The following is a 15,899-nucleotide window of genomic DNA, read 5'->3' on the forward strand; positions in this document are numbered from 1 at the left end:
ACGGCTCTGTGAGGAAGTGAATTTCTGCTCCAAATTTGATTGTACTTGGGGAGACCAAGCCCCCAAATTCCACTTAAATCCCCTGTTCTGTCTGCTTACTTGTTCCCCATCTCACAGACAAGAGGTTTGTATCTTTGATGCTCAGCAGAACCACTTCAACTGATTTAAGTCATGAAAAGACAGAATTGGGGGCCATCCCCGTCCCTTCTCTGTCTCCAGAACAGCAAATGTAATCAATGGGATTAAGCAAATCTGCCTTTCTTCCCAACTTTGCAATCTTATAAACTAGAGAGTTGTTCATTCCAACTTGAATCAAGAATCCAAAAACCATGTGAAACAGAAATGTTTGGATGTGGTTGTGGTATTTATTCATAGTATATTTTCACAATGTATTAATGATGGAGAATAACACTTATTCATACATTGAATATAACTTCCTGGAGGACCCTGGAGTTTGGGTTTGGAGAATACTGCCAGGTTTCTCTGAATCTCTGGTTTTCGGAAATGGGAGGGTTTCTCAAATCCAAGTGTCTGACATGAATAATGACTTTTCCTCAGTCGAGGCAGAAGAGCAGAAACACCAGGGCTTTGGTACTTCTGTTTTGGAAAGAAGTAACCAAGAGCATGTCCAAAGATTCACAGAAGCTGAGAAAGATTCAGGCATCTTGAACTCCACAGTTCGTTTCTTCTTGTGAATTCCAATTACTGCAGCAGTCACCAACACTGGCAGGGCTTTAGGCTTCTGGCCTAAATAGAAGTCAAGTCACCAGCCAATGTTTTCATGTAGAAGGCAATCCCGATGATGAAGAGTCTGGTCCTGAGTTTCTCCAGATATGCTGGGGGTGCTAATGGCACCCCATCCCATGCATCTTTCTGTATTACAATTGTTAAAGTAGACACCATTTGAGAATATCTTGTCAAAACGCTGAGCAGGTCTCATTTGCTCAATATCACTTGGTAATGAAACTGCTTGTGGGGACCCTCCATTTAACCAGAGAGAGAGCAACGCACCATGGACTGAAGCAAAGTATCAGTAACAATAACAACAAGAAACAAGTCCAAGTCTCTTTCCAGAAAGGTATGTCTCAAAAAAAGGGTAAACAGTCTTATGTTATCCAAGTGATTCTGTCCACTGGAAGCTGTCCTTTGTTTTCTCCCTTTTATTAAATTGTTTACATTTCTGAGTCTGATGATCGCTTAAATACATACAATATTAGCACCAAGGCAGCAATCTTTTTTTTTTTCCCAGAGATCACATGAAACTGAATAGATATTTAACATAATTAAGAGCTGGTACAATCTGTGACATCACTAAATTACTTATTGGCTAATGATACTTTCCTAGAAATGCCAAAAATATCTTCATACGACTCTTGTAGCACCTTGATGGCAGCTAGGTTGTTCCTTTTTTTTTTTTTAAATTACAATTTTAAAAAAGTAACAAGAAAACATTTACAGATAGGAAGTAAACAATAGTGTACCGTGATAATGAAGGATCACTCTTGTCATAGTACTACATATAATGTAGAGTACGTAAAATGCAGTGGTCTGACTGCAGGGGACAAAGTAATGCCAAAGGCAGTCATAATAGAATCATTTTACGTACAAAAATATTACATCACAATAAATAATTTCAAACATAAATATTAAACTTTACATCATTAGGATATTCCACATCTATATACACACACATATATACACACACATACGTGTGTATATATGTATATATATATATGCATATGTACACACACACACAGACATACAAGTCCACACACACATACAGACACACACGCACCACACACACACTCACACAAATTTTAAGGTGGAGGTATTGCATCACTATCCTTCATCCATCCCATAATGGCTTCTTCTTCAGAGCATCTGAAAACAAATGAACCAACCAGGAAATGTAAATCTTCTGTCTCCAATGACATAGAGTTAAGAGTAGGTCAAGCATAAATTTTTTTTTACATATAGAATTTTAAAATAACACTATTTTCTATAGATTTTATTTGATTTGATTTATTTTTTGGCCATACCCATGGCATGCGGAAGTTCCTAGGCCAGGGATCGAACCCACACCACAGCAGTGACCTCAGCCACACCAGTGATGATGATGGATCCTTAACCTGCTGAGCCACCAAGGAACTCCTCTCTAGATTTCAAAAATAATGCTTGTTATAAGAAACATGGAAACGTCAGTGGTGTATAAAGAATAAAATAAAAAAACCACTAGCCTTTGATTCCCTCCACCTAATGTTCTTCAAATACTAGTGTGTTTCCTTCTAGTCTTTGTTATACATAACATGTAAATGTTATATGTGCTAACTCAAATCTTACCATACATAAAATACATACAAAAATTTACTAGACATGAAATACATACAATACATATAAAACAGGGATCTCTAATGGATACCTGCTGACTTTGCCTGACTCTATTCCATCTCTTTTCTGGTAACAAACTCCTTATGGTCCTTTGAGAACCATCTCTCTTCCAAATGAAGCTACTGGTCACCTGACTCTAGGTGGTACCTGATCTCAGTCTCTTGGACGTTGTGATTGGTTTGGAAATGGACATGTGACACAATCAGAGGCAGAGTTCTTATGCAGAATAGATGCTGGAGGTAAGCATTTACTTGGGGCTATGAGCTGTAAGGATGATGTAAGCCTAGAACTGCCAAGAACCATCTTGTGGGAGAGATGATCAGCCTGAGAATGAAGCCACTTAAGAGGCAAGCATTGCTGATGGATGGAGAAAGAAAAGAGTCCTGATGACCCTGTTTGAGCCTCTGGATCCAGCCATACCTGAAGCTAGACCATTGCTTTTTCCTGTTGCCTCCTGCAGTGGAAATAATCCTAATTTAAGATCATGATTTTGAATATGGATGTTTAATTAAACATTGGCACTGATATCTAAGTGTCAATCACCATCTTGAAGAGCCTAACAGGGTAATGGGCTGCTGGAAGCTTGAGGGAAGTCGTAGGATGGGGGGGACTGGGATGAGAAAAGGGAGAAAAAAAGTGATTGGTTCAGTCCTCTGCCCAGCAGAGGGCGTACTTGCTGGCATAATGTAGTTAAACCAGGAATTGCTTGACCTTTCACAAACTCTCCCACAGATTTGTTAAAATGCAGATTCTGATTTTGTAGGTCTAGAATGAGCTTGAGATTCTGCATTTCTGACAAGTTCCCATGTGATGTAGATCCCACCAGTGGATCACACTGGTCCTCGGATCACACTTGAGTAACCAGTATGTGGAAGAGTACATGAATTCAGAGCACTGGCTTTGGGGTAGGACACTCCTGGGTTCTGCCAAGGGAATTCATCATGACCTTGAGCAAGTTCCGTAACAACTGTGGGTCTCAGCTACCATCTGTAGAATGAGAATAACTACCCCAAATGATAATTTCATTGTGAGGATTCACTGAAATAAAGCCTGACCAGTGCTTAGCATGGTGCCTGACACATGGTCAGGGAGCAATGAATGCCATTAATACCACTCTTTCAACAACACTCCTGGGTGCTATCTCTCAAAGCATGATCTGTGAGTCACCTGCATCAGAATTCCTTGCATTAAAAACAGGTTCCTGGGTCCACCCAAGACTTACTAAAGCAGGACCATCAGAGGTGGAGCCCAGGGAGCAGCATTTTTAAGAACTGTAGAGGAATATGATGCAGGATGTCTAGGGTGGCACGTCCAAGGGTGGAGAACAGATGGCCTCAGTTATATGAGGACAGATGTGTAGCAGAGACAAAGATGGAACAGCACCGAGTCAGCTCAAGATGCTTAACAGTCACCTGTCTGGGGGGGCAAATGACCTACTTACATTTGTGAATCATTAGGCTACAGAAAAAATGAGAGAGAGAGAGACAGACAGACTTACCTTAACTATAAAACTCGAACCTCCAGGCCAGTGCCAGAGGATGGAGCACATTTTCCGCAGTAACCACCGCATTTCCCTATGACTCGAGTACCATCCTACAAAGAGATGCATTGTCTTAGTCCACCTGTTTGGCTGATCTATTTCTGGGGCTTGTGCTGGCTTTCCTGTTCCCATAGCAGGTAGGCCTTCTGAACAGAAAAGGGACCCAGCATCCTCACCAAAGTCTAAAGCAGGTGTGGCTGAAAGGTGAGCTGTGGGCCCAATCCAGCCTGCCTACTGGTTTTGTATGGCCCACATCGTAGTTGAATACACCTCAGCTTTTCTGCCCCCATGTTTTCTCACCCTCTTTGAAATATTCTCAGTTATACTGTTTCACAGAGATCATACATGGAGACTAAGTCTTTGGTGCCTTAGACCCAGCACAGTTGCTTCATATAAACAACAATTGAAGAGTATCAATAAGATCTAGCCACTCATCAAGAGCAAAGGAAACCACTCCAGTTAATTGCTTTTTTCCCTTTTTCTTTTTAGGGTCACACCATGGGCATATTGAAGTTCCTGGGCCAGGGGTCAAATCAGAGCTGCAGCTACAGGCCTACACCACAGCCACCACAACGCCAGATCCTTAACCCATTGAGCAAGGCCAGGGATCAAAACCATGTCCTTACAGAGACATTGTTTGGTCCTTAATCTGCTGACTTACAATGGGAACTCTTGCTTTGTTTTTTTGTTTTGTTTTGTTTTTGTCTTTTTCTAGGGCCGCTCCCATGACATACGGAGGTTCCCAGGCTAGGGGTCGAATCAGAGCTGCAGCTGCCAGCCTACACCACAGCCACAGCAAGGTGGGGTCCGCACCGTGTCTGTGACCTACACCATAGTTCACGACAAGGCCAGATCCTTAACCACTGAGTAAGGCCAGGGATCGAACCCATGTCAGGGACACCAGCTGGCTTCACTGCCACTGAACCATGACGGTAACTCTGAGATAGTCTGTTTTAAATTTTCTAAATTCCTGACCATTGCTTTCCTCTCAGTCAGGAGTATTTTGACAAATGCTGAGTTTGGTCATGCTGGTGTAGATGGTATTCTTTTAGCACAGCTGTAGTGTCGCTGCATGATAAACATCAAGCTTTGCTATCTAAATGTGACAAAAGAATAATCCACATGCTATTGATCCTTAAAAGTGCAATAGTCAAGTCTACATTTTTCTTGTTTTGACATACAATGGTAGTTTTTTTTTAAAAAAAAAGAAAACGTTATAATATAGCAACACACATGGCACTCAAAACACTGTCAAGTTAAACTGTGCTGCTGTGACTTGTAGTGTGTGGAGTGGTAGTGTGAGGCCATAAGAGGCAGTGTGAGGCCATAAGAGCCAGTGTGACTCCTCACCTCTGCTGTTGTCACATAAAAGCAGCCACAGTCAGGAGGCGAATGGAGGGACAGGTCTGTGTTCCAGGAAAACCTGATTTATGGACCCTGAAATCTGGATTTTTTTTTTTTTTTTTTTAGTAGAGCCACACCCATGGCATATGGAAATTCCTAGGCCAGGGGTCAAACTGGAGTTGGAGCGGACAGCCTACACCAAGCCACATCAATGCCAGATCCAAGCCACGTCTGCAATCTATATCACAGCTCACGGCAATGCCAGAGCCTCAACCTACTGAGCGGGGCCAAGGATCAAACCCGAATCCCCGTGGTTACTAGTTGGTTTCTTTCCCACTGAGCCCCAACAGGAACTTCGGAAATCTGGATTTTATATCATTTCCACATGTCAAGAAATAATCTCCTTGTTTGCTTCTTTGCACCCATTTAAAGATATAAACCCTATTCTTGACATTGGGAGTGACCTCAACTGTCAGTTAAAAAGCAAAGCAAGAGTTCCCACTGTGGCTTAGCAGGTTAGGAACTAGTGCTGGTAAGAAATATGTGCAGAGGAGGAAAGGCATTAGTTGGACTCATTTACAAAACTTGTGAAAATGTAAGATGTTGAAAGCCTGTGATTAGTCATTGCAGAAAACATACGAACCTACTCAGTGTTACTGAGTTGGCAGCATAAGTGATGACCTGCTTTTTCTCTCATCCACTTAACCATCATCAGGAAATCTGGGGTCAGGACGAGAAGCTGAATGCCCTGACTTACTCTAACATAAAGGGGTTTGATAACTAAGCAGTGAAGAATTTTTACAGTGATTTTGAGCCCAGGGCCAGGATTAAAATCTTTCTGAACAAGAAGAGCCATTCTCAACCACTGTCATTGAGCATTAATGGCTTTGGGCATTATCTTTTGCTACTGACTTGATAATGTTTCTTAATGAACTGAAGCTAAAATTACAAGGCAAAAATTGCATGTATAGGCCAAAACTTACACTATGGTAAAGTCATTTCAATAGCAACATTCTTCGAATCATAAATCAAGTTAAGGCACATTGTACACTTCTCATCCTATCAAATGTTAAAGCAAGGCTCTCTGCTGCCATTCCACATACATTTACAGTACATATATTTTCTGAGCACAAACCCCAGTTCCAGAAGCATTTCTGGACTTTGATGTCCGTGCAAAAGAAATTGTCATATTTCAAAACCCATCTAATGAGTTAATTGAGGACCTTCCATCTCACCTTCAATTACAAGTGATTAATCTGTAATGTAATGGCATGCTGAAAGGCAAATATCAAGTGAAAAATCTAGTAGAATTCCACAAATGCCTGTGAAGGCATGAATACGCCCAATTAAAATGATGTCGTTGTAGATGATATTAGTGTTTGGCAATATCTATCCCTGCAAAGAGACATTTACAAAGCTGAAGTACAAAAATATCTCCTTTCAGATCGGCATTAACAGATACATATTTGTAATCAGTTCTGATAACAGAGAACACTAATAAAGCAAAATGTTATCTTCTCTCACTATTCCACACTTTTCCTGGGTAGATCTGTATAGAAAAACTTGATACTCAAATATTACTATGTTTTATCACTAAAAAGTTTGTGTAAATTTGTTTTTGCTCTTGTCATATAAGTACATATGTAATATTGATGATATTTACCTCTTGGCTGGCAATGTCTACAATATTTTTTATCTGGTCCTTTACAGAAAGAGTTTGCTGAACCTTGGTCTCCGGCCTTGTGTGGCTGTCCAGCATTCATCCTGCTCCATTTTTTCCCTCTACCCTCCCTCCACCTCCTCCTCTGCATTTCATTGCATTGCTCTTCTTACATGCCTCTTGTAACACAGGGCCTTTGCACGTGCCACTTCTCTAACTGGAACTATTTTCCCTCTACCCTCCCTCCACCTCCTCCTCTGCATTTCATTGCATTACTCTTCTTACATGCCTCTTATAACACAGGGCCTTTGCACGTGCCACTTCTCTAACTGGAACTCTTTTCCCTCTCCCTCTCTGTGGGCACTGGACCAGGCATCTTTTGTCTGGTAAATTCTTAGGAACTCAGACTGAGAAACCTTTTTGATGCAGTTACCTGCTGCACAGCATCCTGTTAAAATGGGGAAATTCTCTCTTCATGTCTCTCTCTCCCCATCCTTGGAATGTAAGCCCCAAGATGGCAAGGCCAGTGCCTTGTTAAAATCTGAGGGTCTCTAGAACGTAGCCATATTTGGCTCATAGTGGTCTAAATACACATTTGTTGAAAGGAAGGAAGGAAGGAAGGGAGGGCGGAAGAAAAAGCCTTAAGTTCAAGTACACTCTTCTGTGTGAACTCCAATTCAGACGGCCCTGCTTATCAGTCCCCTTCATGCTTCCCTGTGTTATGAAAAACTCCATGTTTAGCAGCGGCATCATATCCCGTTTTGCAAATCACTGTGTCATATAAGCCACACCCACCCCGATTCCTGCACGGTGTTCAGCATCTAAGATGTTTTACATTTTCCTTCTCCTCCATGCTTTTTGAAGCATACTTGTGCCTGCATTTCAAGTTATCTTTGGGCTATAATTGGTTCATATAGCCAAACTATGGAAGACTCTAGAAAACAATGGATAATCTCGTTTTAAAAAATAAAAGGAAAAAAGAAAAAACTTGCCAATTAAAAAAAAAATTCACTCTTTTAAAAAATTTGCATGTTTTTGATTATGAGTGAGATTAAGGTGGGAATTTGATTTCCATCACCCTACTTGTTCCTGGTTTTAAGGGTCCATGATAGTTCTGGAGTTAGTTGGACACCACCAACTAGACAAGATGCCAGACCAAATGATCTTCTAGCCAAGAACATTCTCCCTAGGCTGAAGTATAGGTCTGGTGGCCTTAAGGATGCTGACTCAGTAGATACCTTCTGTCTTATTAAAGCTTATATTTTACGCAAACTCTTCCTGACACAGCAGCAGAGATTGGATTGGCTTGAGTTTGTATTAAATCTTAAAAAAAAAACAAAACCTCTTTAAACTTCAATTTTCTGGTGCATCTGTAAAATGGGGATAATACTAGTCTCCCTTATGGGTGTGCTACAAATGAAAGAATGCATAAAAAGAGCTTAGCTTAGTTGGCCTAATGTAATACTCAGTAAATAATAGATTTTTTTTTTTGTCTTTTTGTCTTTTTAGGGCCACACCTACAGCATATGGAGCTTCCCAGGCTAGGTCTAATCAGAGCTGTTGCTGCCAGCCTATACCACAGCCCCAGCAATGCCAGATCTGAGGCGCCTCTGCAACCTACAGCACAGCTCACTGGGCAAGGCCAGGGATCAAACCCACAACCTCATGGCTCCTAGTCAGATTCGTTTCTGCTGCGCCATGATGGGAACTCCAAAAAATAACAGATATTTTTGTCATAAAGGTATTTTTATGTGTGGATCTCCCATCACAGCCTAATCTCATGGAGATGAGGCTGGCAATTATAAAATTGCTGATATCAGCTTTGCAATGTTCATGTTATTTTTAAGGACTCCATTAATTTGATTTAGGTAAAGGCTATGCTAGCTTATTTCTACTATATAATAAAAATACATACTGAGAAAATGAATAGCATAAACATGGCTGTCAGGGAAACAGTACCTATTGAAAAGAAAAAGGGATGTTTTCCAGCATTTTTGAGGCACCCCCTCACAGACAATGAAAACCTAATTGTAAATCATTTTTATTTCTTCATTAAAGCCATGTCCTCTAAAAATCTCTTTTCAATAAATATTTTGTGAGCAGAGTTTGAGCCACTGCATGTATTTAAAATGAATGACTCTCTGTTCCATTAAGAATAGTTTATAGTTCGTACTTGTCACTTATTTCTCTGCTTTTCACAACTGATACAACCAGAAGAGGTTGACTCATGGAATTGAGGACAGCCAGCACATCTCTGATGGAAGTGTGCTTATTTGCATTTCTTTGGCGTGTGCTGGGAGTTAAATTGCCCATAAAACACAGTTTTTGGTTTTTTTCAAAATACAGTCCTAAGCACACTTACATGTATGTATATAAATATATATATCTATGTGTGCATAAGTATATGTAAATATATACATACATTATGTATAAATGTCTAACTTCAATGGGATTTATAGAATAAAATGTACACACATATAAATAGTAGTTTCACTCGTGTGCAGTATGATTTTTACACTTGGTGGATAACTGGATTTTCATAAATGACTTGTGGGTTAGGAGGCAGCCTGTGATAGATAAATGAGAATTGATTCTGTGCTTACTACACATACACACACACACACACACACACACACACACACACACACTCATATTGATCTCATGTTACCTTAACTCCACTGGTTGGAAATGAACTAAAAGATTCAACGTATGAACTGAGTCATTCTCCTCTATGGCAATGTCACTTTCATTAATTTTTAATTTCAAAGCAATTCTTCCATTTACAGCTCTTCCCCCAGAATAAGGAATGACCATTAGGCCTGGGGTCAGGCATCCAGGCCTTAGTAATATAGGCCCCTGGCTGCCCGCTGACCCTGCCAATCCCTCAGGTACAAAAACAGCACAAAGCCCGGCCTCAGTGAGCCTCCCCTCACTGTGCCTCACTCTGAAGGCCCTTCCAGGACCTCCTGGACCAAGGGCCAGATGGCATCTCTGAGAAAGGGCATTTTGAAGGGGTACTTCTAGATGGGGCTGAGGGCCCTTTCACACCCTGAGCCCACTCGTTGGGGAAGAGTGCCCAGAACATCACTGGCAGAGGAGCTCAGAACACCAACATTTCTGCTGCAGTCTCACACCTGGGCCACACCCTCTCTGCAGCCTGTCCCTCACACAGAAGCGGAGTGGAACCTGGGTATCCCTGAGCCAGGTAGGCACAGTAGAAACACTTGTCTACAAGTCCATCCCTGGGCCAGGGGGCATCCCCTCCCCCCACTCTGTGCCTCACTCCCAGAAGAGGGGACAAAATCCACTGGGTGCCGTGGGTGCCAGCCAGGTCTAGGCTTGGCCTCCGCTCAGGCTGAACCTGCTTCCTTCATCCCCTCGACCAATTCTGAAACCTTACAGCAAGCCTCAGGCCTATGAAAACATTGCAGCATTAACTGAAAATACTGGGCCCCTACTGTCTGCCCTGTGACGTGCTGACAGCTTTACCTCCTTATGTCATTTATGTACCACAAGAATCCAGCTGGATAAGGACTAGCATGATCCCCATTTTACGGATGAAGAAACGGAGGCTCCTGAGAAATTACATAACTTGCTCAAAATGGCAGAGCTAATAAGTGCCTGCCAGGCGATCTGACTTAATTAAGGTTTGTACTCTGCAGCCTCTGTGGGCTTTGATTTCAGCATTTTACTTTGAATTTGAGAAAGCCAGAAGAATGGGATCTCAGGCATGTAAAATGTCCAATAAATAGTAGCTATGTCAATGACACAAACCATTATTATTATGAGTTTTTTTTTTTTTTAAAGGAGAATTCTTAAAAAAAAAAAAGAAAAAAAGGAGAATTTCTTCCCATTACACACAGGCAACCAAGAGTGAACCTGACACTGAGACTTTTCCCAGTTTTGTTCCTGCTGGTGAGACCGTGTTCCCACCCTTCAAGCGGTCCTGGCAATTCAGTTTTATCCTGAAAGACTAGAGTTTTCCTGTAGTTTTGCTTGGGGAAAACATTTTATTGCCAAGCAGCATTGGAAAATGGAGGTATTCATTGTGTTTTTCTCTCAGTGACTCCCAGCAGAAAAGCAAGAGAAAGTGAGGACTCAATCAAAGCAGGGCTATTTGGAGAGAAGATTAGGAGCAGCCTCAGCCCCTCGGAAGCCGGATGGTGGTAAATCACAATGGGAGCTGGGACATCAGTTTTCCAAAGTGTGTTCCATGGAACACTGGCAATCCAGGAAAATTCAAAGGTGTAACTTTGGCAAAAAGGCTCTGTGGTTGGTTGAACTCAGGTCAGTGGCTCTCAAAACGTGGTCCCAGACCAGGACATCAGCATCATCTGGGAAACTGCTGGAAATGGACATTATGGGCTCCTCCCCAGACTGGCTGTTTGACCAAGTCCTGGAGGTGGCACTGACGCACATGCCCAAGTTGGAGAACCAGTGATTGGGGGACACGCTGACCTGAATAAAACCACACAGATTTCCTTCCTGAACTCTTTAGACCAACCTCCAATCCACACATGCTCACTGGGACTCTTTAAGAGGGAAATAAAACATATAAGGTTTCCAAGTGTCTTTGGCTGCAGAGGCCTAGTTTCCGTGGAGCATCCCTGGGGGATGATGCTGGATGGCATAGCAGGTGGGGTACACAGCATCATTTCTCCCTGCTGCTAGGAGACTGAGATTGCTCAGTCCTGGCTCCTGGGGATTCATCAGGAGTGCTCGATAGATCCTGGAGATTAATTTTTTTTGAGCTCAGGCTCTCTGAGCTGGCATGGAATACCAAAATTGAAAGAAAAAAAAAAAACAAAAACAAAAAATGCTGACAGGCAATTGTGAAAGCAATTCCCTCCAGCACAGGCATACCTTCCCCCAAAGGCTGGCAGAAAGAAAACAGCTAAGGCAGAGTGCAGTGACCACTGTCTCCATACGGTGGTGCTCCTGGATGTATTTTTAAGTTGTGGAGAAAATCTGCAATATTGACACTGACTAACAGAACTAAAACTTGTTACACCATTTACATAGATGGCTTCCTACATAATCGTGCTTCATGTATGATCACATTTTGGGCAAATAATCTATGCGTGTGTATTTGTTTCTCGGACACTAAAACATAATATATTGTAGGAGCGGGACAAAACATTCTAATTTCAGGGCAGAGTGTAAAGCTCACATTCGCAAGCAAACTGTGCTGTCTCTTGGCTCTTTTTATTCCTTTCAGTACAAGGGAAAAAATGACTAATTTATAAGCAAATGATATGGCCATTTAATCAGATTTGAAGGAGCTGATTGTCTTAGATAGAAAAAAAGAGAGCTTGAAAGAGGTGTTTTTTTTGTTTTTTCCCCAAGACACAGATTTACCCCTGGAAGCTAAAAAAAGGATCATGAACCTCGGAGATTTTGCTGGCATGTCACGACTCATGTTCCTTCCCTTCCTGGGTGGAAGCACGTTACACTTACATTCTGAGTTTTTTTTTTAAGGGCCGCACCTGTGGCGTATGGAGGTTCCAAGGATAGGGGTCGAATCAGAGTTGCAGCTGCCGGTCTATGTCACAGCCACAGCATCGCCAGATCTGAGCTGTGTCTGTGACCTATACCTCAGCTCACACCGGATTCTTAACCCACTGAGCGAGGCCAGGGATCATGGATCCAGTCAGGTTCCTTACCACCGAGACAAAACGGGAACTCCCCAATTTTGATAGGGTTTAGCAAATAAAAATATCGGATGCCCAGTCAGATGTGAATTTCAGAAAACACACACTTTTTCAAGAACAAGTATGTCCTATACAATGTTTCAGACATGTATATAGTAAAAAGTCTTCCTTATTTATTTGCAATTCAGATTTCACCAGGCACCTGTATTTTGTCTGGCAACCCCACCTTGGAATAATATCCCACTTGCTAGTTTATTCTCCCCTGCCTCTTACTCACATTTCTGGAGACCCTGTGGGCAGAGGTCATGGCTAATGCAGGACTGGGACCAGAGGCCACACCCTGGTAAGTTTCCTTGCCCAGGGGTCAAGCTCTGGCCCCACATTCTTGGAGCCTCCCAAGAAGACTGTGAAGGACAATGATTTCCACCCAGGCTTATACATTAGCATCACCTGGGGAATTTCAACTTCTTCCCCTGCATCAGTGCATCTGGGAGGGGCTGGGCACATGCATGCTAAACTCTCCCACGTGATTCCAACACACGCCCAGGCTGAGAAACAGCACATTGACCAGAACTTTGCCAGCTGTCCTGGCAAAGATCCTGCTCTGAAGCTCTGGGGCCCCAGAAACTGCATTGTCTACAAGCTCTTGGTTGAGGTGGACACTCTGCAGGGACACACCCTTAAGCAACAAGATGCTGGAGCATGAAAAACAGACTTGCAGAACCTGTGCGTGCTTCTCAAACTCTCCAGAAACCCTCCTGATTGAAGGACCCCAGCCCTGTTTGTATTTCAGTTCTTCTGAAACAGACATCATTGTCCCTAAGTTCTCACAGGTGGATGGCATGTTGGCTAATTAGCTGAGTGTGTAGTCTGAGCCACACACTTTGCTGAGGCTGCTGATTGCTCTTGTTTCCTACCTAGGTATCACACCAGTGCTTCGCATGTTCACATTGGGAAGAATTCACCAGAAGGGAAGTAAGACTCTATGCTCCAGTCACCTGTACATGCTGAACTTTGATTTCCGTCCTCAATTTTCTCCCTGACACTTTGTAAAATGGTTTGAGAAAGTGGAAAAGCACACCCTGCTCCTTTAGCATCACTACCTCAGGGGGAGGGAGAGAGGAAGAAAGAGAAAACAAAACCCATCCTCCAACCCATCGGTAACCTTACCGGGGACTTCTTGATGTCAGAGACAGCATAATTCCCTTGAGAGATCCATCTGGCAGATTCAGCTAGAGACAGGCCGGTTCCATAAAGGTTGATGCTGAAACGACCCTGGAATAAACCGCCAATGAGAAAGATTTTTAGTCCACATGACATCCCAAGCAAAGGCCACACTATCATCAAAGGTAAGGTGGAGAAAAATATTAAATAATTATGATAGCTACTAATGACTGAGGATTCATGGGGAGGGGGGACATTTTATGTGCATCACCTCATCCACTCTCACCAGAGCTCTTTGAAAGGAGTTTTCTGTGCACACGGTAACACTAAGGCCCGGCGCAGGTGGTTCACTTTTTCCAGGAGACAGGGAGAGCCCAACGCACATTTTCCTGACTTCAAAGTCCTCGCTCTCAAGCACCGCTATTCTGCGTCCCTAACACAGCAATCCTGATGTTGCTCACAATTATCAGATTCCTTCAGAAACAAAATGCCACAGTGTAATTTTTCTAACAAGATCTCGCTGCCAAAGCTTCCTGGGCTTCAGCTCCCCGCGGCGCTGAGCACGCCGAGTCCTAAGCACAGCGGGGCGGGGACTTCAAAGGAGAGGCGCTTTCTCAGGACCTGCCAGCAGAGGGCGCGCGCGACCTGCTCCAGGCTGCGGGGCCCGCACAGCCGCTTCCTTCAGGGGCCAGGGGAACCCAGACCTCCCAGCCTGGATCCGGGATTCCTTCCCAAACGTGGCCTCGGGTGTTTCCCTTTTTCTTTCCAAGGAGTCTGTGCAGCGGCGAGTCTCTCTTGCTTTCGCCATCTGTCTCCGTTTCTTTCTCTCTTTCAAAAATTACTCCGCAAAGGCATCTAAAATAAATACTTGAGGTTTCCTACTCCAAGAAAGTTTCAGAGGTAAAAGTGTACTTTATGGATGAACGTGCTCAGGGAGTGAATGCGTCCTCTATGAGCTTTATGATCGAGTTCTTTGTCAAAGTGGTCTTTAATAAGTCAAGGAGAGCAGCGAGGCGGAGACTCGTATTCAATCAGACCTAAGTGTAAATTCAGCTTTTTTTTTTTTTTTTTAAACCTTGTAAGAACGTTGGTTTCTCTACCTGTAAAGTGGAAGCACCTCCTTCAGAAAGTGTAGAGAGGACTAAATTATGGCTGGTACCTTGTAGATATTCAGAAATACTGATACTAGGAGTTCCCTTGTGGTGCAGTGGGTTAAGGATCTGGCATTATCACTGCCATGGCTCAGGTTGCTGCTGTGTGTTCATATCTGGCCTGGAAACTTCCGCATGCTGTGGATGTGGCAAAAAAAAAAAATACTGATATAAGCCCTGATAAAGTTACACACACAACTGCTTTGTGTTACTTTTTTCTCCAATACAACAGTAAGCTCCTTGAGAGGAAGGGCTTGATATTTGTTTATTTATATCAGTTATAGTTTTTAACATGTCTAGACACTTGATAGAGTCTTCCTAAATATTATGTCCAAGCTCTTCAATTAAGACTTCCAGGAAAGTTCCATTGGGGCTTAGCAGGTTAAGGACCCAACACAGTGTCTGTCCATGAGGATGCAGTTTTGATCCCTGGCCTCCCTCAGTGGGTTAAAGATCAAGCATGGCCACAAGCTGCGGCGTAGGTCATAGATACGGCCCAGATCCAGTTTTGCTGTGGTGTGGTGTAGGCTGGTAGCTGCAGCTCCAATTAGACTCCTAGCCTGGGTTCTTCCATATGCTGCAGGTGTGGTCCTAAAAAGAAAAAAAAAAAATTCCAGGATTAGGTATAACTTGGAGGTTTCCTCTCCATGTTGGTTCCATAAATACTTGCTAACCAGAGTTTATGAACTCTTTGGGGCCCTTAAGTTCCACACCTGTACACTGGGGACAAGTAGGATTTCTGTTCACAGAGGTGATGGGAGGACTAAATTTGCTCTAAATCAGTGGAGCGCATCAGAGGTCGAATTTGCTCCCAGGGGCAGTTGGCAATATCTGGAGATATTTTTGGTGGTCACGTTACCACAGATGGTAGATGTGTGTGTGCCATTAGCTGCTGGTAGAGAGAGACCAGAGATGTTGCCAAATATCCTACAATGCACAGCATGGTCCCCCACAACAGAGACTTATCCAGCCCCAGGAATGCTGAGGTCTGGGGGATGGAA

General features: G+C 42.9%; 1 protein-coding gene across 1 annotated transcript in view; it reads right to left on the minus strand.

The window, feature by feature from the left end:
* Positions 1-345: 345 nt before the first annotated feature.
* The window catches only part of ADAMTS9 (ADAM metallopeptidase with thrombospondin type 1 motif 9), a 174,109-nt gene continuing 158,555 nt past the window's right edge, over positions 346-15,899 (minus strand). The window contains exons 38-40 of the mRNA XM_047778629.1: positions 13,754-13,858; positions 3,887-3,981; positions 346-1,881 (exon numbers count right to left, since the gene is read on the minus strand). Coding sequence (XP_047634585.1) covers positions 3,892-3,981; positions 13,754-13,858 — 195 coding nt within the window. The 3' untranslated portion in view covers positions 346-1,881; positions 3,887-3,891. The remainder of the gene's footprint in view (positions 1,882-3,886; positions 3,982-13,753; positions 13,859-15,899) is intronic.

The sequence above is a fragment of the Phacochoerus africanus genome, chromosome 1 (genome assembly GCF_016906955.1).
Source record: "Phacochoerus africanus isolate WHEZ1 chromosome 1, ROS_Pafr_v1, whole genome shotgun sequence".
Lineage (NCBI taxonomy): Eukaryota > Metazoa > Chordata > Mammalia > Artiodactyla > Suidae > Phacochoerus > Phacochoerus africanus.